This window comes from Meleagris gallopavo, chromosome 1 (genome assembly GCF_905368555.1).
Source record: "Meleagris gallopavo chromosome 1, MGAL_WU_HG_1.1, whole genome shotgun sequence".
Lineage (NCBI taxonomy): Eukaryota > Metazoa > Chordata > Aves > Galliformes > Phasianidae > Meleagris > Meleagris gallopavo.
The window spans coordinates 163884458-163911769 of NC_139404.1; the positions used below are offsets into that span (position 1 = coordinate 163884458).

The window sequence follows — 27312 nt, forward strand, 5'->3', positions numbered from 1 at the left end:
TTCCTTCCTTCAGACCAGCAATTTCATTGACTCATTTCCCTCCTTCCTCTTTCTTCTCTACCTGAAGATCTAAGAGCTTTTTACTTGGAATAAACAATATGTTTATATTCATTGCTTCCGTTAGGCTAACCCCAGCCTTTTTGTTATGCAGACTGAAAAACAAGTTACAGTAAACAGAATTTTGCAACCTTTCAAAGAGGCTGGGATCTTGAAAACTAATGCTATAGAAAAAAATCAAAGTTGCAAGATGAAGATTTATTTGGACATTTACACTTGACTTCGAGTGAAGCAAACAGGAATCTTCCTCCCTGATCTTGCCCAATGCCCAGTTTGAAATGTCCACACTTATCTACTTAGGTGAAGGTGACAGAAGCAGAGAACAATTGTCCTTAAGACAATCAGCAGTGCAGCTCTTCCACTCTTCAACCATATGCTATTCATGCTCTAAGAAAAAAAAAAAACTAAGCCCATACGTTTCAGCATCAGTTGGCAACTATAGATTACTTGAAGATAGAAGATGGATGGATGGAACGCCAGAAAGTACAACAAAGAGTTCATTTAACATAAGCTTTTCAGCAGCACCCTTACTCTTCCTCATGACTGTAATTTTTCCATTCTCATTTCCGTTCTTATTTCAGATCTAAGTATGTAATGGACATCAGTAATACTACCAACACGGCATGCACTCCTATCAGTTTGGAAAGAAAATACCTATCAATTGTTATTGGATCCTCATAAAGTATTTTGCTTACGTATTTATTTGGATGGACTACTCGCTTTTAGTGTAAAAAGCTGGTCTCTCTCCTGTTTATAAGTTCCCTTTAAGTACTGAAAGGATGCAATGAGTTCTCCCTGGAGCCTTGTCTTCCCATGCTGAACAAGCCCAGCTGCCTCAGCCCTTCTTCATAGAAGAGGTGCTCCAGACCTCTGATCATCTTCATGGCCTGAAGCCATGAACTCACTCCAACAACTCCACATCTTTCTTGTGCTGGGGGCTCCAGGTCCAGATGCAGTGCTGCAGATGGGACCTCATGAAGGCAGAGCAGAGGGGAACAATCACTCCTTTGCCTTGCTGGTCACCCCTCTTTTGATGCAGCCCAGGATAACGTCAGTCTTCTGGACTGCAAGCATACACTTCTTGCTCATATCCAGTTTCCTCACCCTGCTGGCCATCTCTCTTTTCATGTAGCCCAGGATACAGTTGGCTTTCTGAGATGTAAGTCCATCAGATCCAATGGACTTGTGCACCTTGAATTTCCTTAGATGGTCTTGAACTTGATGTACTCCTACACTGGGCTGTTCTTCTCCCAGTCCTTGCCTTTGGATGCTGTGAGTTGGGTGTTACGGCTAAAGCATTTGCCAATAAAGGCAAAAAAAGCTGCTGAGTACCTCAGTATTCTTTGTGCGTTCTTAACAAACGCGAAAGCAGAATTCAACCATACTACACCAGTGTTAAACAAAGGAAAAGTAGGTCAAAGAATGCATGATAAATTTTCTATTTGCATTAAATCCATTAACATTTCCACTGTGCTTTCTAAATCTAGAATTCAGCAATTCAGGAAATACTCTATAAATCACCAAATTATCTATTTTTTTATTATAAACAGAAAATAACAACAAGCACTACCATTTAAGAGGTCATTGAGATACTTTATAGTTCAAATACAGCAATCAAAACCTATCTTTCAATTCGTAAGGATACAAGTCAGAATCTACCATAAACTTAAAAATAATAAAATAATAATAATTACATTAGAATTTAAGATTCTGCATTTAAAATGCATGTAGGAAGCTATCACAATTCCTAAGTATCTGTCAGCAAAGTCACTATTCATGTAATGCCTTACTTAGACAAATTCCATCTGTGGCATATTTCTGTTGTGCAACAGAGTCTTGTTTCCAACTTGAGAAATGAATATAAACAAAAATCCCATATAGCATAAAGTGCACAGCTACATTCTTTTTCAAGTATTCTATGCTAAACTGGGAATTTCATAATATAGGCTAGTATGAAGCTGTGTACTATATTCACTTAACATTTTCTTACATCAAACATAACAAAAACAGAATCACAGGTATTCTGTATGTCTATATATGCTTATGTACATTTATGATCCTTATCCTGAACATCCTGGTATTACTATGCTTTCAAAATGCAAGCATTTTCTTAAATGAAATATAAGTCCATGAACAATAATGGCATCTTTTCCTACAAGTATCAGAAATTTAATAGTGATAAAATCAACAAATTCTAATGTACTGTACCTGTAAATGCTTCACAATATTCACAACTTCTCTAGTAGAATAGGGATAATTAATAATTCCTTGGTCAGCTAAACTCCTCAGCTCTCCAAAAGCAGCTACTAATTTCTGAAGAATAGGCTCTGGAACATCAGGACCATACCGTCGAAGCATAGCCAGCTCAGACTGTGGCTTAGGATTGTCAACAGCATGGCAACTAAAAATGTCCCCTAGTAGAAAAAAAACAACATACATTTATGCTGTTTATAAAGAGATGAAATGCAGCAGCTCCATTGCATTTCATACAGGAGCTTAAATGGGAAAGCAACATATCAAGAGGAGACACTTTGAAAAAGGTGAAGGATCAACTTGCTGTAAAGAGGATTGAGGTTTCAGGAATATGGAGATTTCTCCTGCTATTATATGTGATAACAAGGGAGAAATTAATTTCAAGACAAAATGCAAATCAAACAAATGCACAAGAAAAAAAAAAAAAAAGAAGCCTAAAGAAATTTGTGAGCACCTTCAAAATACCACAGAAGGCAGAGAATTCTTGATATTCAGAGATATATACCATAACATAAACCCAAATGGGAGGTTTAGATGAAGTACTGGATTTATCTTTTCCCTCTGCCTACCTTGAAGTACGATAAGAAATACAACAAGCTGTCCTCCACACATTATGTTGGCCCCAATCACATAATCTATAAAACTGAATTTATTTGTAAAAAAACTTAGCAGAAGCATGATCAGATTGTGCTGATAAAAGACTTGAGTTAAAAGCAGAAAGGTCCCTATGCTTGAAAAGCAAAATCCATCCCAAAATCTTCATCAAGCCTCTACCGTGTGGGGCAAATACAATACTAGGATAATCAGTTTTGTTTAAAGGGTCAATAAAGGGAGAGAGATTAGGTCATACAAAATAAATAGGCTATAATAAGTACATCTTGGGGCAGTGTAGCTTGGTGAAAATCAGAGCCAGTGGGTCTCTGCCATGGAATGCCCATTCACACGGACCTGCATCTGAAAAACAAAATCTATCATATGGAACAAGACTGGGCTTCCTCCTGCTTTTTTGATTGTATCATTATTTCTTACTGAACAAGCATTACAGCCAGAGTTAACGGATAAAAACACATAAATTAAGGTCTCTGCCTAGAATTTAGGCTACATTGGCAGTGTGTTCTGGAAGGCAATTTAACTGATAACCTAGTTGGCAACACCACCAAAGCACTGCAGAGGCCTGTTTAGACTAACATTGGTCTATACTTTAGACAATAAATTCTTCACTGTTCACCCTTAGGTGACATGAATTCTTAAATTCCTGCATTTACTGTAAGATGAAGATGTGATGAATCTCACAAATCTTATCTATCACATGATGACACAAAATGATGAAAAACCAGGAGGTTTTTTTTTTGAAATGAGTGTGCTGTTAGAATGAAAACTTGGATGTGAAATTTGGAGAGGGTTACCTAAAACTGCGATAATTTCAGTATTTTTATCAAATGGTCTGACTATAAAACTTTATGCATTAAGCTAATGAGGATTAAGAATAGATACCAACAGTACTAACATTATAAAATTAATTGCTCCCATCTTTAGAGAGAGAAAAAACAGCAACATCCATCAGGCTCCTAACACCTATATAAAAGAAGACAACATCTGGCCAGTGGCTTGCAGGAAAGGAAAGAAAACACTGAACTTCTGTGTTAACCACTGATGTCAGCTATCAACAGCTTACAGCTCATATTATTGCTACATTTATAGATATGTTCATTGACAAAAAATTTCTACTACCTTTGTCCATATTCTATGTTAGTCCTGATCCAATAAAACAATTCTAGTTGTACAAAGATGACTATGTCTAGTAATTAACTTCAGGGCAAGTTTCAGCACTTCTATTAATAGATCTAAATTTACATTTTTGTCTTCAAGCTGAATATAACCTCAAGCATCTTATGTAAAACAAAGTATTAATATGCATAAGGAATCCCTGCTCCAATGAAATCGAATAAAATAAATATAGTAATAGTATTAATCAGTTCTACTGCACTTCAGCATTTAATATGAATCACTTACCTAATGTGCCAAAAAAGTCATTACCCAAGAAAGGAAATCCAGGTCTATTTGCTAGAACTATCATTCTAAAATCAGGATGAATTGCTATGACATTTTCTCTCCCCTCTACATGAGCAGGATCTAGAAAAGGAATACAATTTATTAATTGCATATTTAAGCTTTGCAATTATTATTGAATTAGAAAAAAATTAACTAGAAGATGTTTATGTTATTATGTTTAACTTTACCAAAATGCTGATGCAAAGGGTGGGAAAAAAAAGTTTTTTTTCTATGTTTATAACATCTGAACATAGGACTCAAAGTCCCCCTGGCTATTACAAAAATCCGTGCAAAGTCAGAGTCACATAATGTCACCCATGGAAGGCTCAGTCTCACCAAAATGAGTCAGACTGGCCTCACCTGTTCCCAGCAAATACGTCTCCATTGGCACATGGTCTTTGGAAGTCCTTTTCCCTCCTCTAAAGGACTACAGTAAAAACTGAAACAAACTAGCAAGTTATTTTAAAAAAATGCACATCTGTAATTCATAGTCACAAGCAAAACCTGTGTTATACCACGTGAGTGCTGAACAGATTGCTCCACGCACATTTATTTATTACCAAACTACAGTGTCTACTAAGTTCAAGAGAGTATTTTAAAGAGGGCTTTAAAAAAAAATCATAAAAAATACTTAGTTCTTGCAATTCCTGTGAATTAGCTCCAGCTTATTGCAAAGTATCCATCCTGCAGCATATCTTTAAGTAATAACAGCACATTAGTTTTTTCAGACGAAGACCTTAACAATTCAACCTTAGCTATACTCTTACTTTTACTACTGGATCTGATTGAGTTTTATGCCAACTATCCAGATGGGTAAAGCCAAGTTCATAATTTGGTCAAATAGATCTTTACTTCTCATTGTGAAAAGGAAATAAAGAGGTCAGGTTACTGTTTTGTTTTGTTTTTAATTCTTGAGAATTCGATTCACAAGAATGCTAATTTAAGAAAGCCTTTGTCATTGTGGCAAAAGTAGTTCTAGTTTTTAAAAACAGAAATTTACATGGCATATTTTAGATTGTTCTCTACAGAAAAAAAAAGACACTCACTGTAATTTCTTTAATTACTAGGCTTTTAGCATCAAGTACTTTTTACATTTGGACTCTTGGGGCTGCACTTAGTTATGTAAATGATGAAAAACAGGAACATGATAAAGTTTAATATAAGTTATTAAAATGTTTTGTATCCACTTACTGGCAACAATTCGCCTTCCATCTGACAAAACCATCTCTCCACTTTCTACTAAGGTTTTTAAGATACAGGTAACATTTGTTGGTGCTTTGTCTGCTTCATCAACTACCAAAATATGTCCAAACTTCACTGCCTTTACCTAGAAGAGAAAAGAATCCAACCATCACAACCCTCCAAAAATAACAGTGAGAAACTTATTAGTTGTGTGCCAGTCAGTAGTAGGAACATTCCAGTGCAAGTGATATAAGAAAGGGCATCAGAACAGGGATAATACATGACCAAATTGTAGCAGAGAGAGAAGGGAAAGAAGCTGAGACAAGAAAGGAAAGTGCTTCTGTTAATTCAGGATATGAATGGAAGAGACTGCCCTAAGGAGGCAACTGAAGAGCCTGACTTAGACCAGGAATGCTGACAGTAAAGTATGCAGTAGCTGACATCTAAACTGTCAGCATGAAGCTGATAGAACTGAAGAATAACTGAAAGAGCTGTTTGGAGTAATATTTTGCAGGTAGGTGTGAGGCATTTTAGAGACTGCAAAAGAGAAGCAACAAAATACCACTGCACCAGTTAGAATGTGTCAGGTTAATACAAACCTATTTACTTTCCATGCTCATTTTGGCTGTGCGCACACTTGTTGGCATAGAAAACACAGCAAGTAGAACCAAGGCAAAAGTTGATGAAATGTTACCACATTCACTGACTATCCTATATAAATAATTAAATCATAAGGGATTTTATCTGAAAAGTCATCATGCTTAACTACTTGGATTAAATATTTCCAAATATACAATTCAAACATTGCTACTGACCAGAGGTGAATCTTCATATGTAATCAGACCATCTTTAACAGAAGGCTGTAGGGTAAGGCTTTGTACAGTGGTGTCCCTGAAATGTGGAAAAACAGGCAGCATTAACTGAAATCTTAGTTAAAACATAATAATAAATATGCATTATTTATATTTATTATTATTATGTTAATAAATAAAGTTAAAAATAGATAACGTGCAAAACAACTAAATGAGAATACAAAAGATCTCTTTTCTAAGAGGAACAAACATCTCTACTTTTCAGAATTCTTGAACTTGATCTGAGAACACTGATGAAATAGCTCAGTGGTAGAAGATGAGCCTTCTAATCCCTGTTACAGATTATTTAGATGGAACTCATTTGCTATCAACATGGGATGATAGTGACTGGACAAAGGGGAATGGTTTTAAACTGAGATAGGAGAGGTTTAGGTCAGATATTAAGAGGAAGTTCTGCACACAGAGGGTGGTGACGCACTGGAACAGGTTGCCCAAGGAGGTTGTGGATGCCCCATCCCTGGAGGCATTCAAGGCCAGGCTGGATGTGGCTCTGGGCAGCCTGGTCTGGTGGTTGGTGACCCTGCACATAGCAGGGGGGTTGAAACGAGATGATCATTGTGGTCCTTTACAACCCAGGCCATTCTATGATTCTGTGAACAATTTTCAGTAGCAATTGCTATATTTTACATCATAAACAGTGTGAGCTCTTAGATGGGACGGAGGCTATAATAGCAAAATATTTTCCTTTTGGAATTCTATTTTTCTTGGAGTCACTCAATCAATTTTTGCAGTTTCACAATTCTTACATAGTTAATCAAAATCTGTGATGATAATATTCCTTAGTTTTCATTATAATAATCTATTTCAATCTCTACTGAATGTACAGATAAAGGAAAAACTGTTTCAGTTCAGAATTGTCCAGCAGCATGTATCACCACACTGGATTTATCTGTATACCTTATGTCATAGGTGTGAGATTTGATGCAACAAAAATCTCTTACCTTTCACAATCATGCAATATATCAAGTGTTTGCTTAAGCTAGGCTGACTCACTGTTCCAAATATCCACCTTAGTTCTATCTTTAATTTTCCTTGCAAAAAACCCAACAATATACTGATAAGCTCCATGGGTACAGGATATCAAACACAGTATTGTTTGCAGTAAAATATTAAATGGCCAGCTTCCAATTACAGCTCAGAGCTGACAGCATAACACGCAAATTTCCTTTATTTGAAACTGCTGTCAGCAGGCTTGCTGTCCCTAACAACTGATGCTTTCTTGTTTAGCTTTACTCATGACTGATTTATCCCAATGCCTCCTATACACTACATTAAGGAACAGGGCAGAAGCAGAGTTTTCTTATTACTTGCCTGCTCATCTGAACTTTAATACAGGAGAGGAAAAGTAGAAGAGTTGATGCTACCTCTATTTTATTCAAATCCATCAACTTACAAACTGTACAACTCCACCAAAATACAGTTATATTCATATTGTATAATATGAAACAAATCCAGCTCTACATGCATTTTTAAAATCACTAAAATAAGCTGCAGAACTAAATCTTTTTCTCAGAAATCCTGTCATGGAAATAAAAGCAAAGCCTCTATTAATTATCCTTCCTGTTCGCCCATTTCTACACAAGGCAAAAAAATAATAGATCATAAAAAAGGGCAAAAAACCAATTTTTCTTGAGCAAGTTACTTAGGGACTACATTCTCAGAATGCACATATCAGACTACCTCCATTAACAGTTAACATTTCTGGTTCAAGCTTAAATAGCTGCAGATTTTACCACATAGAAACCAAACCCCCGAGTCCATGAAGGCACAATCACAGGTTGCTTATTAGAAATAATTTATGGAACAATATGGAATTAAATTTAGGAGAATAAAAGATGATTTCCCAGGCTGTTATGGATGGGGACTGGTGCCATGAGAAGGAAAGACACAAATGTAAAATCATGGGGGTTTTTTGCATCACAAAATCATGTATTTTGTTTTTGGAGAGCTTGTGCATGCTCTGGCTCTGCACAGGTAACTCACAGCTCCCAGATACAGAACACTAACTTGAGATTACTACCAGATTGAATAAATCATTTGCACGATCTCAGTCTTCAGAGAAGACAGAAATAATGATAACTCTGGTGGGAATGCTAGAAGGGTTTACATGTTTACTTAAGGGCTGGTATGAAAGCTGCATAGATCAATAAAAATTGTAGAAGGAATCAAGATCAAGGAACAATTGACATCTCAATATCCTAAATCCAATTTCCAACTATTTTTTCTGTGGTTATTTATCTGCGGTTATCACTTTTCTTCTGCTTTGTTGTTATTCAGGCCTAATACTTTAAGGAAATATTCCAGGAGGTTTTCAATGTATTCTATAAGCTAAGTATACAGTCAAACATTAATTCTGTTGGTTTGGTGATGTAAGTGAACACAGTTCAGAATGTGCTTTGGATGTTACATTCAGTACATAAGAATGATGTTGTTAGGGGTAGCACAGATAAGTACTCCTTTCAGAATTGCAAGCTATACAATTAGATGACATTATTTTCTGTTTTCCAGAAACTAACTAAACAGAATAAAAAACAACTACAAATAATTTTCTGCCCTAGGCTTTTTTTTTTTTTAATTTCTACTTTGTAATGACCTTTAAAAATTTAAAGACACTGGAAGACAGTAATAAATATATGTTACATCTAAAATATTTCTGAATAACGTGGTATGTAGATTTTCTTAAGTGTAAATTACGTCTGGCACTCAAAACATTTGAGTGCAGAATTTCATTCCCACAGGAGAGATCTAAAAACTATTTCATGTTTACCTATTAATATTAGCATCTCAGTATTAACTAGCCTCTAACAAAGACAAGAAAACCCTCATAATTTCATCAGACTTGGCACCCAAGATGAAAATAGTTCTCACACACAGAGGCAAAACTGTGGGAATACAGAAGTGGGTGAGAAAAGCTGTCTGACATACTGTCAATCCTGTTCAACTGAATTAATTTAGTTTCCCCTGACTGTAAAAGAAAAAATACGAAAAGCTCACAAATGTCTTTCACATGTTATTATCATGGAAACTCTTCTCAGAAACTCTACACTAAAAAAATAAAAATAAAAATATCTAGTACCTAAACTCAGCAACTCTTCTGACAGTACCAATCCATTTGTAGCAGCACTTCTGAGACTTCTTTTGATGTTTATTTTTTTTGTTGTTGGCTCACATTGCTGTCTCTTATTTACTCTTTGTTACTGGTGCATTCTATAGCCCAAAGGCAGCTTTTTCTGAGATCTATAAATTTACTCAATACATACTAGTCTTTGACAGCTACTATTCCTTTGACAGCAATACCTTCTTTCCAGGGGAGAGCTATGAAATGTGTCAGGAGAAATTTCTATTGATCACAGAAAACAAGAGCTAAGTGACAATCCTGCTGGACCTTGACCCATCCTCACAAAGTAATGCAAGCTAAAGAGGGATGCTCTTCCTGCAGTATACTTCTGTTTGCTATTGCGGTGCTCGTGACTGAAGGAAAAGCAAACTCCTGTTACTGATTTGAACAGAGGCCAGCCAGATGGCAGAGATTATGGATGACAGTTTATTTTAAAAATTATTTTCATTTAAAGTAATAATATATATATATTATTACATATATCTTTAAGTCTTCACTACAAAAGTGAATCAAAACTACTGTTCACCCAGGTTATACACAATTTCTTACTGCTAATATGGCTTATAATTCAAATACCTCAGAGTAGAAAAGACTCCATTCTGTCCCTGTCAAGTTACAATATTTATCCAAATCTTCTTAAACAACAGTTGAAAAATAACTCCAAAGAGAGAAGAGGAACTGCAAACCATACCTACTTTACTGTTTAAAATAAAACTCTCCTCTACACAAATTCAATGAGTTCTGCATTTCTTTTGCATAAATAGTTCTATCAGTAGACCTTGACATAGGGCAGGACGGGAGAGGTGGAAAGGTGGAAAGAAATTAAATGTTCAGACATTTTGAATATCCACTGGTGAAAAAGAAGAGTTGAAAGTAGACAAAAGAAAAAGTTAGGCAGCAATGAGAACAATATTTCTGTATTTAAAATTCATGTTAGTTTATCTAAGGAATAGATGGTTGAAATATGTTTCTTTAGAAAAATTACATCAACGCATGGAATTCTTACTAAAAATGTTAACGCTATCCATACAACAAATCTGCAAAAGTTCACTGCATGTGTTGACACTTGTCCTTCCCAAAAGATTAAGGTGTGAATGCCAAAACAGGGTTTGATCCACTCCATAACCAACATGTTGTCATCTAACTTAAGAAAAGCCAAGTGTATTGTGCTGCTTTACTGTACTACATGAGTCCCCAAGGAGGCTTCTGCTCAAATACAGGACTCAGCATCAGGACCTCACTTACCATTACAAACCTCAGTTTTCACTGTAATTACTGCATAGTGGCAAGTGCTGAAAAAAGCTGCCCTGGCTTTTCTATGAGTTTACTGAGGCTGACAGAATAAGAGAGTATCTTATAGGTAACCTTGCATTTTTAGGGATCATAGTAACAGGCATTGATAAACTAGACTGGCCTTCCTCTTATTCCCCAAGTTAAACTTCACAGTGGTTGAAAGGAAAAATCAAACACCCAGGATATATGCTATAATAATTGCTCTTCACATCTGTGAACTGTATACATCTATCTAATTATCTACATAAACAGATGTACATTAACTTCTTGATTACATTTCAATCAGAATATATCCAGTTGGTGTGACCTAATTTCAAGAGTATTTGAAAAATAATTAAGCCAAGAGCCATCTGAAGTTGTTAATTGCTAAGTTAATCCACTCATGGACTATCCTGATGAAAAGCAGGCAATCTGTGCGACTGACATTTACAAATAAACTTCTCTAGCCAACCTATTATACACAGTATCATTGCATGACACGACCACTATGTTCAGGAAATTCTAAAATGCCTAAAAAGTCAAACAGCTTTCTTATTTCTCCGTTAAAATGACAGTGTAAAGCCTTTTTGACTTTCTCTATGTATATGGCTAATTACATCTCTAAATTTCTTCTGCTAGACCATTGTAACTACTCAGCAAGACAGATACTTGTTTAAAATCCAAAGAATTATTTGGAATATAAAGGTACTTATTACTCAGTATAACTGTGGGTGGCAGAACAAAGGCCAAAGGCAACTACATGTTTGATTCAGGTTATATGCTTAAATCAAGTTACAAAATCCATCTTTTAAAACAAGATGCAACACTTGCACTTAGTATGTTCTAACATGAGAAATTCACTCAAATTGCAAAATCCACAAATGAAGAAATATGACACCCTACAGCTCCCCTGACTGTGTATAAGAATACATTTCACTGAGTAAAAACAGCTAGAAACTGCTACTTTAGCTTTAGACGAAAATGAAACAACTTGGTTTTCTAACCTAAGTTATTTCTCCACAGCAGCCACCCAGCAGGATATTCAAGCTGAATTGAATTCCTACAAAAAGATAAATGAAGTAGCTCTCTAATACCTGAAATCTGACAATAGCAGAGCTGGTCAGACAGTTTATGAAAAGCTAACACTGGAAAGAAGAGACCACTAGCTTATGTGAACTTCTGTAAGCTTTCATTACAATGTACTGGATACTAGCTAGCACACTGAATGCCTCGCAGCATAAACCTCCACAACAACAAGACGTCCTTAGTACTTATTTTCAAACTTAGGCTGTATGAAAAATAAAGGATGCACTGTAAGTTTATTTTGTTAAAATGAGAAGAAAATATTCTAGACATACACATTGTAAAAATTCAGGACTTGAAGTCAAGCAGAACAAATGAGCCAGCCTTTTTGTGTGTGTATAAGACACACACACAAACACACACACATCTTCACTGTGCTCAATGGATTTCTCTAACAAACCACTGAAGCTTAAGAGCACTTTGTCTACAGACATAACTTCTCTGTGGTTATTCACTTTGAAAAACAGACCTGCAGAGCTACACCGGCATTTAAACTGTCTTACACAGTCCTATCCTCTTTCAAAGGTAATTCTGGGATCAAGTGCACTATAGCTCTACAGTATTAGGTATCTATAGCTTGAGAAGCAACATCTTGAGTGAAATAAGTAATTCCTTCTTGCAACAACTTTTTTTAATTACAACTTAAAAAATCCGAAGTCAATAAAGCTCAAAGGGTAGATTTAAATGATCTCAGTAGGGGAAACAGGTAATTAGATTTCATACTGATTACATGTACTGGAAAAGAGAGAAAGAAAATTAACATCAAAAGATTAATGCACAGTTTGTAGTAACTATTGCTTGTAGGGACACTATACGCCCATTTTCCTACCCCAAACCTCCCAATTAATTTGATTGTTAAAGATCACAGCAAAATTGCCTTTATTTTGAAAAGGATAACGTATGTAAACTCAGGTAATTTTTCGATGAAAAGATTACTGTAATTTATTACAGAATTAGAAAAAGCCACATCCCAGGATATAGCAGATACTTAAAATGTATCTTGTACCACACTTTCAAATCATCAGTCACACGAACAAAGACAGTGACTTTGACAGGAAGATGCAACATCATACGGAAATTCTTTGAAATAAAATGTAACATGGAGATAACCAGAATAAGGTAGTGCATTATCATCTAAAATAACAGCAAGATTATCAGGTAACAAATAGAATTTTTATAGGAATTAGTATTCTAAGACAACAATCGAAAAGAAAGTCAAAATGCTTTAGACTAGGCCTATATTAATGATTAGAAAGGCGACAAAAAAGTTATCTGAACACAGAGAACTATGCATAGTATGGCTAACTTAAGGGCATGAACCTCAAAGCAAGCACTGCATTTTATAAAAGTTTTTTTCTTTTTTATCAAAGCTAAAGAAGGGAACGTCATAAATTCTCCTGTATCACAAAAAGGCATCAAACTGTATTTATCAAGCAGCTTCAACTTTTCAGACATTACAAGAACAACTCTTCTGCACCAAAAAACTCTCCTCCTTTTTGTTACATGACCTTATAAATATTTGTATTCTCTTTTTGGACAAAAAATGGTTTAATTTCCAAGAATGTTTTCTTGATATGGAGAAAGAGAATGCTTGAACTACTTGGTTCACATCTCCTGTAGACTCACTGAAGCTCCGAGTAGCAGAAAACCCATCATAATCCATCAATAAATTATTGATGTAGATTGCACTGCAGGATGCTCATCAAAAGCTTCTATTTTTGTAAGCGACCACAACATTCTTACCCAACTAAATGACTGCAGTTCTACAAGCACAAGATGTCAGAGTAGAGGTTGACAAGTTTTACTTACTAGGACATCAGCTGCCACCTGTGTGTAGTAGCTCAGAGGGAATCTAGCTCTCCCACTAGCTGAGAGCAACCAATTTCCCATAGCAATGGAAAGGACTGATCATTTTCAATTCTGAAAGCTTTTAATTGAGTAGAGGAATGCCTGTGGCAGACACTGCCGAGATGGAGACGGTGAGCTGCAATTGCTGCATTTCCCATGGCTGATCAATGTGAAAGCAGCATGAAGCCAGGAAACATCTCAGAGAAATTTCTGCTTGTTATTTACACTCATATCATAACAATAAACGAATGTTCTACAAGTTATCAAACTTAATGACGTTACAAAAAATATTCCTACTTTTCTTGTTCCAAAAATGATGATCTGAAACTGCTTCTTAATTTCCTCAGCTTTTAGCAATTCTTTCACACAGACATATTTGCACAAAAGCCAAGGACCGTTTTAATGGACTCCCTGCGTGGAACAATCACTGCTGGATTATCTAATTTTATGAAGATAAATTAATTTTTTACTTTAATTTTTTTTCCTATTGAACAATTTTGATTTAACCGAAAGTAAGAACACACTGGTGTCATCTACCTCTGGCTTGCAAAAATTGTTGGTATATAACAGAATCACATAATGCTTGAAGTTGGAAGGGGCCTCTGGAGGTCATCTAATCCAACAGGTGTAGCTCAAGCTCAAGCTCACCTACAGCAATTTGCCAAGGACTATATGCCCAAGGCTTTTGAAAATCTCAAAGCATCAACAAATGTAATGCATACCAAACTTCACAAAGAAGTACTGACACATAATAATGTCAATTATGCTGTCCTGAGCCAAAGCACTGTGCTGCTTGGAACACAGGCCTTCTTTCCACATTTAAATTTTTTTCAAGGTACTACACAGAGAAAGAGGCTTTTGCTTGTTTGCTAATAGAGCAATTTGAAGCACAACACAAGATGTCAGATAATTTCATAAGGTTCCTACTGCCAGTTGCTCTTTTTGGCTACATAATATAAAACCAATCCAATACCAACAGAATAGAGATGGCAGCTTTCAGAAGTCGTACAGCATCAGATCTTAGAGTTGACACTACATGATCTCCACTGAATTTCTCCAGTTCCATTTAGCTGTCTAAAATGAAATTTCAGGTGCAATAAACCCAGAGAATGAATTATTTGCCAATATTATTTTCCCTTTTTAAGAACACTATGTTTAAGACTAGGAGATTACTTAATGAATACTAAGATCAGATAAAATTACATGATTCCAGAAACTTGATGTATTCAAATGTCTTCAGCATGTAAAACTAATATATCATTTACTCTAAAAGAAACCAGTACAAACTGTAGGTCACTGAATTTTTTCCCCTTCCTAGGCAGAACCTCAGCTTTTGAAAACTTTTTTTTTTAATCACTGTCATTGTAACTTAAAAAAACAGCTTAATGGTAAGACTGAATTCCAAACAGATGCATAATTGTTTAAATGGCAGATAAAGGATATTGTCAATCCAGCAAAAACCATTCTTTACATGCAATTAGTTACTAATTTGATGGTAAGAGAGGTAAAATTAATTTTTTTTCTTCATTAAAGGAGCAACAGTTTTAAGTCTACAGCACTTTTTTTCTGGGGCTTTTATGAAGGAGAAGTGTGAGTTTATATTTTATGTACTACTCTCTCATTAGTGATTGAAAAGATTTTACAGCCTGAATAGGTCACATATTCTTACCTGAGTCTTTTCTAAGGCTTTACTGCTTTTTGGTTTTTTTTTTCATTTGGTTTGTATTTTCCTTCTGTGGAATCATCTTTCAAGAAACTTTGTAATTTAAAAGAAGATGTTATCAGTTCTAATGAAAAGCTTATTTCCTGATCCAGTGAAACCTGTTTTACAGATCCACAGTTTGTACTAAGTTTGGTTTCACGTTCTTCTGAAGAACCACAGGTGATTTCTTTCCATCTGACTCACACAAGAGACTACAAAAGTAGTAATGGCAAGGTCCATAAAATTATGAGCTTTTCCAGGGTTCACAAATTTAGGAATAAAGCAAGTATTCAATGCTCTGTTACATTTATTTGAAGGACATAAAAGTTTGTAATAAAGTCATCCAATATGCATCTAATTTCTAAACAGATGTCTGTTTGGCCTGCAGCTGCCTCAGATTTTCACCTTCCCAGCAGCATCATGAAGGTGAATGCATCATTCAAGGTGAAAGCAGAAAGATCTTAAAGATTAACATTAAGCAAGATAATGCTGTTGTATGTTTCATAATGTGTAGCCAGTATTGTGGCCGCAGTCATCCCTCACAAATAAACAACATTTGAGGGTTTATCTCCCAGAAGTTATTCTTAAAAGAAAGGGATCAATTTGGAAATCTCAGTAGATGACACTTCTGATTCAGCATGGAAAAGAAGCAAAATGCTTTCTAAGTGCAATCCTAGACAGAGGCTATGCAGACCCTAACCCCAACTGTCAGTTTCAGATGGAGTCCTATAACCCCAGTTGTATATGATAAAAGAGATCTGCCTTTTTGCAGTTATTCTTTTTTGTGTCCTGATCAACTTCTAATATTAGGAAGTATGTAAGCAAGGGCAGTCAACTTTCTGAATAATTTATAAGCAAACATTTTTCTTAATTTCTTTCCTTATTAAATTTTAATCACAGCTTTATTTCAGTTAAGATATTTAGTTTCTTGGTCCCAAAATGATTTATAAAACTTAAATAAAGTTTAGTGTGTTGGTTTTCAGGTTGGCTTTTTTTCCAAAAATTGCTTGGAAACAGAAGTGCTCAGTTACTAACAGGCCAACCTGCTATCAGTGTGTTTCCACAGAATGTTTATCAACAGGGTGGTGTACATATATATATATATAAACATATGTATGTGTGACTGAATATATATGAATATACCCTACTCTCTAAACATGTGTGTATATATATACACACACATGCATGTATATAAAATATATATAAATTATACTCAAGAAAATCTCTCAATGAGGTAAGCGAGCCTAGGAGAAAGATTTATAACCTCCATAAACAATTTAATTCTTAAGGTCAGGCTGACCCTTACATATGAATCAGTGGTTAAGCAAGTAAATACAGATGTTAGAAAAGATGTTTAAGGAAAAACACTCTCTTTTCTGTCTCCTATCTCCTCTCACCATCTTCCAGTACAAGACATTAATTTTGAGGTTTTAAAATTATCCCTTCTATCAGCTCACTGCCTAAAAGAAGCAAACTTCCCAAGTGAATCTTTTGGAATATGTGAAGTTTTAGATCAGAACTCATATAGAATTTGGTTGGGTTGGAATGGACCTTTAAGACCATCCATTTGCAACCCCCTACTGTGGGCAGGGCTGCCACCCACCAGCTCAGGCTTGAATGCCAGCAGGGATGGGGCACCCACAGCTTCTTTGGGCAACCTGTTCCTATGCCTCCCCACCCTCTAGGTAAAGAATTTCTTCCTAACATCTAAACCTCATTTCCTCCCCTTTAAATTATAAAGCCATTCCGTTTTGTCCCATCACTGTCTGCCCATGCAGAAAGTTGGTCTCCCTCCTGTTTGTAAGCTTCCTTTAAGTACTGGAACATCACAATGAGGACTCCCTGAAGCCTTCTCTTCTCCAGGCTGAACAAGCCCAGCTCTCTCTTCACAGGAGAGGTGCTCCAGCCCTTTCATCATCTTTGTGGATCTCCTCTGAACTCACTCCAATATCTCTACATCCCTTCTGTACTGGGGACCTCAGGCCTGAACACAGTACCCAAGATGGGGCCTCACAAGGTCTGAGCAGAGGGGGATAATCCCCTTTCTTTCTCTGCTGGCCACCCCTCTGTTGATGTAGCTCAGGATAAAGTTGGTTTTCTGGGCTGCAAGTGCACGCTGTTGGCTCATGTAAAGCTTCTTGTCCACCATGGCCCCCAAGTCCTCCTCTGCTCTCAAGGAGTTCCTCTCTCAGTTTGTACTCATACCTGGGATTACCCTGACTCAAGTGCAACAGCTTGTATTTGGATGCTACACTATACTATCTAGAAAGTAAAAAAAACAAACGAAAATGCAAACTAAATAAAACGAAAAAACACCCCTTCCCAAAACAATCAAAATCAAAACATATTTGAATAGTATTTCTAGTTATTTTATTTCTACTGTTAAAAGGTGCAAGGGGTAAGATAGTCTTTTATAAAAGACACCTACAGTAATTATACTGCATAACACAGTGTGTTACGTTACATGACTGTATGTTTATCCCTTATTTACATCACAATCTATTGAATCTAAATATTTCTGGAATATCTTCATGAGTTTGATACTTAAACCTACTTAAAATTCAGTTTTGAAAAATGGCAACAATGTTAATAAATTGCTTAGAATATCAGGAAATTTCATCCAGGCTCACCTTCACTTACTTGTGCCTGTTATTTATTTGCTTCTTTATTTATTATGTAATGATACATGTTATTAAAGATCTTCATTACATTAATTTTAAAGCTCTTACAGTTTTCTCCACTCCGACAAATTCTCCTCCAGCTACATCTTTGTTAGAGTCATCAACAAGGCTACTTCTTACCTAAGGATTTATACCTATCTACTCCAGAACATAGCAGACACAATTCAATAGCAAGGCATACTATTCAGCTGAGACAGCAATTCCATTTTAGAATTATTGTAAGTACGTGTTTTATAACTAATTATAGAAAGTGACATTTGACACGGGCATGTTTGAGAACTGGTGATGTCATCAGCCATCTTCCTAAAGATTTAATATCTCACTGGAAACTCAGAGCCTCAGGATATGCAGCTGACAGCTGCATGCTCATTTCTAGAAAGAATTGTTACAGCAATCTAAAGAGAGTCTTCAACCTAAATTCCAAGGACTAATGGTGAGCAACGTCAGATACATTTCTGAAAGGGTCAAGAATTCCCTTCAATTTTTACTTAATGTATTGCATTTTTTCCTTGAAAAGAAAAGCAATAATATTCTTCCTTTCCTTTGGAAGGTTGTCAACTAAAATACATGCTTAGAACATTCAATTGCTCTAGAATTATAATTCAAGTATATGAGCACCATTTAAAGTATTAAATTTAGAAATAATTTCCTGCTAGCACGGTTAATGTTACTAATCTGCAGAAACATCCAGATGAAGTGTACAACCTAGCATATTTGCTATAAAACACTTATATGCTGTAAGCTACTAACTGTATTTCCCCTACAAAATGTCTAAAACTGTAATAGTAAATTATTTGAGGGCAAACTTTTTCCTATTTTGTTTTGTAATCCAAAAGTGTGCGCTAAGAATATCATAATCCTTTTTTAAAGGTTTTATAAAGTTTACCAAGGTACTATATAGACTAAGATTCTCACGAATGCTACCTAGGAAGTAGAAATTTCTGGTTTCTCTACACCCTGGAATTGTTCTTCTAGAACTGCTCAGGTTCATCATTTGTTATTTCTATCTATTCCTTAAACACCGTAAAACAATAAGCAACCTTATAAGAGTCTATAGCAAAGGCACCTTATTTTTCTGGAGATGTATAATCTAGAATGTTGTACCTAATAAATTCTATGGGTCCATTGTAATCCCAAACATCTTTTTTTATACAGTGCTCCCCTGAGCTCTCTCAATATTAATTTATACTGTTCTTCTTGACCACAACTCACTAGAAATTTTAAAGGTCATGTACATGGAGTGATAGGAATACTGTAGTACTTTGTTAATCCAAATGAGATGTGCAGAAAGTGATTATGTGTGAAAAGGAGGGGGTGCCTATTTCAGGCAGAGATGATGACATGAAAGTTAATGCAAAGCTCAGAGTAGCAGGTCATAAAAGTAGTATTTAGAAAAGCAGTGATGGGACTTTAGGAGAAAAAGTATGTAAGAAAACAGCAGTAAAAAAGTGATGAGGTAGAGCTATCCTAGCATCAGGAACACAAGGATAAGATATTTGAAGACACAAAGCTAGAGGAGAAAGAGAGAGAAAATGCTAAAGAGACCAGACCATGCTGTTAAAGGGCAAAATACCAAAGATGATCATTTTTATTAGCACTAAAGAACAGTGATTATAGAAAGAGATAGGGTAATAAAGGTAGGAAGTTCAAGAAAGAAAGGTAAAGAATAGGAATGAAGAAGAAATACAATGCAATTCAATTGAAAATAATTATTCCATACCTATTCAGTGTTTGTTTCAATTTACTGATCCACGTGCCATAAAGAGCAGGCAGATAAATTAGTATTAAATCAGTACACAATCATAATCTGTTGTTTATTTCAGATTTTAAATTGTTTTCAATTGGTTTGTTGTACTGAAAACCTTTTCTTAGCTTGCAGAAAAAAAATATCATTTCCTAATCCAAACATGTTTATAGATGACAAATACATGTGCTTAGTAGGAATGACAAAGAAAAAAACAAATACTTAAGAGTATTTCTTATCTTATGAATGATATATTCCAGTAAGAGCCTTTGAAATTCTTCTCTCACACAATACTTCATGCTTAGGGAAATCTCTCCAGAAATGATAATATAGTAGGACTTCCTTGGTTTGACATCAGTAGACTCCAAGCTTTACTTCCTGTTATGCTAAGTAAAGTGATTCCACTAGATTCCTGAACCCTCTCATCAACCTTATTGCTTACTGCCTACAAAAGGGATACATTTCTGTGGTCTGTGTGCCACCCAAAGTAATAGAGTATTTATTCAAACAATAAGAGCAAATTAAACTTCAGAAATGTGAGTTTTAAAACGTGTGAAATCAGATTGTAAAGTATGAAAATGTAACAAGTTCTTACCTATGCAGCTGTAAATACTCTCTGGATCTGTTTAAAAGGTGAAGGAATCTGTCAACAATTTTGTTCTTCCCAACACCCTGCAGCAAATAAATGTGACACAAAGACATTATTATAACATGAAGACACAATTAAGAGTGATAAAATTTCATTTAAGAGTTATCATAATGACACATTTAAAAGTTATAAAAAAAAGTAACTTTCTAAAACTGTTCAAACACTCTCCAAATTTCTTTATAAGCAAATACAATTTCAATTCACAAAAAAGAGCTCTAACTGCAATTTAATATTATTTTACATATGTATGTATCTGCGAAACCATTATGCTTTAGTAGGAGTGATCAGAGAAAGGATTGATTCTCTAGAGTCATATCACTCATGCCTATGAATTGCTTTAACTATCTCCATTTGTTTACAAGCCCCACATTTCACGAATGTATTGTAAGGCTCTGAATACCACGAAGTTAGCTTGCACTAAGGATGAAAAGGTAATTTTTGTTGGCCATAGGAAACACACTGCATTCGTCACACAGACTTAGACATCACCTTTGTTAATATTTGCTAATCACCTTCCACTGGGCATTAGAAAAAAGGTCCAGAGAATCAGAATTGGGTTGGAAATTAATTGATCTACAACACTGCTATACTGCAGAAGGTCTACATTAGCAAGGTGTGGAGACCAGTGATAGTGAGCTTATGGAATGAATCAGGTGTAGCTAACATCACTTTGTCTTCTGTACAAGTGTTTCAGGAGCTGACACTTCACCCCAGGCCTGGCTTGTTTGCATGGAAGGAAGTATGCTGAAGGTATTAGGTGTGCTGCTGGAACACATTCCAACTTAGTTTCATCCTAAGGGAATCCAGGTCATATGTTCCTTGACATGTACCAAACTGCAGTAACGAACTTCAGTTAAAAAAATCTTATTCCTCCAGTAAGAAAGTGGAAAGGGAAATCTCTGCCAAGGAAAAAAAGGAACAAGAAAAATGAGCAGAAAGAAAAGTTCAGTTGTAAACCTGCCAAGAACAGTTTGAGAAGAATCCGTCCCTCTACCGAGATTCACACTGACTTCGTGAGTGCATCATTAGTCCATAGCACTGTAAACTAAAGCAGATAAATATAACCCACGGACAGATTAAAGAGATTAGATTAAACCTACTTGAGACCAGCTAATCTGTTTCACTTGGCACTGAAACAGAATAGGAGCATTCATAACTGTGAGTTATGACATTTACGACTAAATTCTATCTCAAAGATGGCAACTGACAGCTGCAGAATTGCAACACTGAAGCTTCTCAAAAAGCGACCACAGTCTCATATGGCTGCATTTATGAGAATAGAGAATCACACACAGATGTGTAGAAGTTGAAACCATGAAAGGAAAGTTCTCAGCACAAGAGCAGAGGAAAAAAATACAGCAGAATTGACAGAAACAGAACTACCCTACTGTAGACTGAACTGGAACATAGGAAAGCTAAGTCAAATTAGTGATCTGCTCACGCCTTCTCATGAATCTTCCTCCATCTGGTCCTCCAGAAGAATCTACAGCTTCATGCATAGCTGTAATAAGAAACTACAACACAATACTTGTCACTAGATATTGCTGAAAATTGTCACTAGAAATACATTTCTTCACCGCTTTGAAAAATGGGATGATACCATGTCAATTCTTCTAGAAACTCAGAATCACAGAATCACAGAATTGTAGGGGTTGGAAGGGACCTCTAGAGATCATCGAGACCAACCCCCCTGCCAAAGCAGGTTCCCTACACCAGGTCGCACAGGTAGGCGTCCAGGCGAGACTTGAATATCTCCAGAGAAGGAGACTCCACAACCTCCCTGGGCAGCCTGTTCCAGTGCTCCGTCACCCTCACCGTGAAGAAGTTCTTACGCACATTCGTGCGAAACTTCCTATGCTGTAGCTTATGTCCGTTTCCCCTCGTCCTGTCTCCACGTACCACTGAAAAGAGACTGGCCTCACCGCTATGGCCGCCACACCTCAGATATTTATAAACCTGGATCAGGTCCCCTCTCAGTCTTCTTTTCTCAAGGCTAAACAGACCCAGTTCACTTAGCCTTTCTTCATAGGGGAGATGCTCCAGGCCTTTCACCATCTTTGTGGCCCTCCGCTGGGCTCTTTCCAAGAGATCCCTGTCTTTTTTGTACTGGGGAGCCCAGAACTGGACACAGTACTCCAGATGAGGCCTTACCAGGGCAGAGTAGAGGGGGAGGATCACCTCCCTCCACCTGCTGGACACGCTCTTCTTAATGCACCCCAGAATGCCATTGGCCTTTTTGGCCACGAGGGCACACTGCTGGCTCATGGCCAACCTGTCGTCCACCAGGACGCCCAGGTCCCTCTCTGCAGAGCTCCTCTCCAGCAGCTCATCCCCCAGCCTGTATTGGTGCATGCAATTATTCCTCCCTAGGTGTAAGACCCTACACTTGCTTTTGTTGAACCTCATCCGGTTTCTTACTGCCCAGCTCTCCAGCCTGTCCAGGTCTCGCTGAATGGCAGCACAGCCTTCAGGCGTGTCAGCCAATCCTCCCAACTTCGTATCATCAGCAAACTTGCTGAGGGTTGCCACTATACCCTCATCAAGGTCATTGATGAAGATGTTGAACAAGACCGGACCCAGCACAGACCCCTGGGGGACACCACTGGTTACAGGTCTCCAGCCAGACTCTGCACCACCAACGACGACCCTCTGCGCTCTGCCAGTCAGTTAAGTCAGCCAGTCAGAGACATGGAATCACACAACTTTAGGAACTACATCAGAAGCATCAAAAGTTACCAGAAACAGGCTAAGAATCCTCTAGTAGTGCACATGGACAGTTTTATTCTCATATACTAGCAGTCAGATAGTTAAAGTCATAAATAGGTGAATAAATGGGTATTCCTGTAATGTCAAGAACACATACCCGTATTGAAAGCAGCTGCTTTTTCTTTTACTACGAGAGCTAAAGAAAACTGGGCAGATGCCTGCATAGTTTTCTTTATCTACTCCTAGTGGTTTGCACGTTTTTTTCTCTGCAGGGGGGGCCCTAGATAGCTACTGCAAGTACAAGGATGAAGAAACAGATCAACGTATCGAATCAGTGTAAGGCATACTTACAACTAAACAAAAAATGGTTACCATAAATTAAAAAAAAAGAACTTGAACTTCCATCACATTAATGTACGGTCTGTAGATTCTTCAAATAATACTTGAAAATAATATTTTCGCACCTACAAAATGACATCTAATTTCTCTCCCCTTCCCACAGGAAGAGGACATGCACAGCTGGTTTTGCATAGTTCAATCCATGCTAAATTGTCACCAAGGTTATTAACAGGAACGCAGCTCACTTTTGAATGGATGCTCAGAAGACACAAGCCTGGTGGGGGACCACCATGGAGGAAGGCTGAGAGCACTCTTAGCCAAGTAGCACAGCGAAGTCAGTGGGAGTTGTGCCATCACCACACCACACCCTTGTCTTGTTTGTGTTTGGGCCTCTCACCAGATTCCTTGCACACCTGCTTTCATTTCTTTTTAAGGATACCTTGATTCTAGAACATAATACATTTTTAAAGGTGCATGTAGTATTCAAAAGGCATTCCCACCACATTTTAGCTATTATGAACACATTAACATTGCCCAATTTTTAGACTGAACTTTTTCAGAGAGTACATGACGTGCCTTCTTAGAGGTTGTGGTGTACCACAGAAAATCCTTGGTTGGCAACAGCAGCTAGAGCAAAGTTCAAGTGAAAGCTCCTTGATTCTGTTCCTCCACATTCTTACTTCATGACACGCTCCCACTTCTCTTTGTCTCCTTTACCCCATGACATGTTAGAGAATAAGGAAGAGACCGAATATATTTAGAAGGCTCTTTTAGACCATTAAAAAACTGCAGAAAAGAAGAGTTCGGCTGAGTTCTTTCCTTGAATATTACTCATTAGCACAAGGCCAAGGAAACCAGGTTTATTTCAAACTCATTGGAACCTCATGGGAAAAATACATCTGGTGGTCTTTCTTCTTCAGGTAAATATGAAGAGTGGAAAAGGCTAACTCATTTTAGGAAAAAACTTCTGAAATAAGTTACTGGCATCCCAGAAGTAAAAAATGATCGTAATGGCAACAAAATTACCCTCCTTTCTTTTCAATCTATATCCAGTGCCAAGAAGCAAGCTGTATCAGCCACCCACACCACCTGTAGTCAACTATTTAAATAGAAGGAATCAGAACTACATGTGTCACAGGAACACAGTAAAATGCTGGTGAACTTGGGTCAAATTCAGAATGCAATCTCACATAATTTGCAATTACTGCAGCCTAATGTAACACTCCAAACCAGCTTACTGTTAACACTTTCTGTGTGTTATATATAGACATACTATAGCAGTTACTTAATGTATCAGAAATATGAAAATATGCTAACCAGAGGAAAAAAAGCATCTTTGTTGGTGTTTCAGCTAAATTGAATAGAAGTAGTTCAGAAAGCAAGTTACAGGCAATTTTTCCTCTGTCAGACATATGGGACAAGTGAAATAGGAAAATGGTAAGTAAGTATCTATGCTAATGAATAATAAAAAGGAGATTATGCAATTAGAAGGCAAAATAAACCCTTAGTTAAAAATTCTCCTGACACTGTAAACACTTGTTGCCAAGGATAAAATGATTTAATCTTCAAGCAGTAACTGTAGTTTCAAATATAAACAAGGTTTTTACAGGTCCCAGGAGGTGTTCTGCAATTCAGGACGCAGCTATTACAGTAGTGGGATAAAATTCTCCCCTGCATAGTCCAACTTATGTCAGTAAGACATAACATGTCTTACTGTGCCCATGTTTTTTAAATTAATAGTTTGCCTCTTAGGAAAAATAAATCTAAAAATGCTGCCTCATTTTCATTTCCTTTTAAATAATCTGCAGGTCATATCCAAAGCAGTTAAAGATCGGTGATGTCCATCAGCAGAAGCACTGCAATCACAGCTTTTGCATTTCAGCATGCAGCCATCCTGCGCAGCTTAAATCACCTTCAGCAGAGCATCTGTCTCATTACTGAAGGATGAAACAATTCTTTAAAACTGGGGAGAAAAACAGTTTGCTACTTCATCATTTTGGCCTTTAACAAAATTTCGTAATTTTCAAGTCACATTATTAGGGGAAAAAAAGGACAAAACCTTTTTATTAAATTTTGACACAGAATATAAAGAATCCTGTAAAAGTCCTCAGTTTGTTACTACATATACAATAATCATATTGATAGCATCATTGTCACAGAAACTTATGGTTTTTCACTTTCCCAAATGAAGAAAATGAGGACACTTTTGCTAATGAATGGTTTCTAACACTGGCCTTGGCACTGAACCATCTTCCATGTCTGTAACTTGCCTGCATCTGCCAACAAAAACATTTGCAAGAGTGCAAGCATTTTGATTGAGGCTGCTATTTTTACACCAGAGAACGTAAAATCAGAACCACAGTTCTGATTTAAAAAAAAAAAAAAGAGAGAGAGAAAAAGTTCTATCACCAGAGCAACAAGCAGCACCTACACAGCTCTGTCAAATACTCCTGGTGTAATAAGCTTCGCTTGGAATAAACGTGAATAAATCAGCAGTGATTAAGTCCTGCCCCAAAAGTGATCTATATACTGGTCACAGCAGAGCATCGCACGTGAGCATCTTCCGGTTTATGAACTCATTATTTTATTACAAATTCAGAAGCTGGGACAAACAACAACAACAAAAGATTAAAAAATTAAAATTTCACCATTATCAAAAGTCATGAATTGAACGCTTTGGATACATTCCCAACTACAAATGTAGACAAGCTGGCAGATATCTTACTTTTTTTCCCCTGAATTTTAGTACAAAAATCCACCCAGCGCCCTTTTAGGGCACTGCTGTTTTTATATTTTCAGTTATGTGAGAAAATGTATGTTCAGCAGAGGGGAAGATATGAAAAAATCAAAATAAAAAGAATTCTGGGTAGATAAATCCCAAAGAAAATCAATTAGTTGATTCTTTTTCTATTCTGATCCTTCACAATATAACGTGCAAAGGCAGAAAGTGATAATTTAAGCAGACAGACATTTAAAGAGAATGCTACATATGCATGTGACTGTAGAAGTAAAAGACAAATATTTTCTGAGTTTTACACAACTGTCACAAAAAAACTCCTTAGGCAAAAATTACCACAGCAGTTTGCCAAGTTTAGCTCATTTAGACCTCTGTTTCTTCATGTTCAAAGGGACAGTAATAAAGTTGCTTTAGGATAGTACATTCTTGCCTTGCAGAGGAAGTTGTCCATCTTTACAAGTCAAAGCAAGTAAAAATTTCTTCTAGAGAAGTTAAGATGCTAAGCATTCAGTATTTTAAGTTTTGTTGGTGACTGATAATGTTATATGCTCTCAGTATCTATTTAATGCAATTTCACAAAGATGTAAGAATAATTTTACCTTAGATGGAACGATCTATTCAAGCACGTTCTTTTAAGCATCTTTAAGAAAGACTCAATCATTTGTCTCACTAAACTCTTCAAGGTAATGAGAGTCCATTTACATTCATGTCTGACTTGAAGAAAAGCAGAAAACAAGAACTAATCACGCTAATTTATTTCCTTGATACAAGACTTGCAAAGTTTTCTCTCCTCATACAAGGAAGAATTAGTGGGGAGCCATTCTGAACAAGTACAAAGGCAAAGTCAAAATCCAAATTTTCCAAATCATCAGTGAAGAAGCACAAAATTAAACTGCTCTTAGCATTCAACAGTAATTGAAACAGTATCTAATGGCATTTCTTATTATTCTTATTATCAACTTGGTGGTTTCTTTTTATACTGGTAACATAGATATTTCAAGGATAGTCTGGCAAATA

At 36.5% G+C, this 27312-nt stretch overlaps 1 protein-coding gene across 2 annotated transcripts in view; it reads right to left on the reverse strand.

Annotated features, from left to right (window-relative positions):
* Positions 1-27312, reverse strand: part of VWA8 (von Willebrand factor A domain containing 8) — a 180173-nt gene that overhangs the window by 71613 nt on the left and 81248 nt on the right. For both annotated transcript variants that reach the window (XR_014880982.1, XM_085215801.1), the window contains exons 21-25: positions 20460-20536; positions 6360-6435; positions 5554-5689; positions 4324-4443; positions 2266-2471 (exon numbers count right to left, since the gene is read on the reverse strand). Coding sequence is in view for 1 of the 2 variants with exons in the window: in XM_085215801.1 (XP_085071927.1) it covers positions 2266-2471; positions 4324-4443; positions 5554-5689; positions 6360-6435; positions 20460-20536 (615 nt within the window). In the remaining variant the exon portion in view is untranslated. The remainder of the gene's footprint in view (positions 1-2265; positions 2472-4323; positions 4444-5553; positions 5690-6359; positions 6436-20459; positions 20537-27312) is intronic.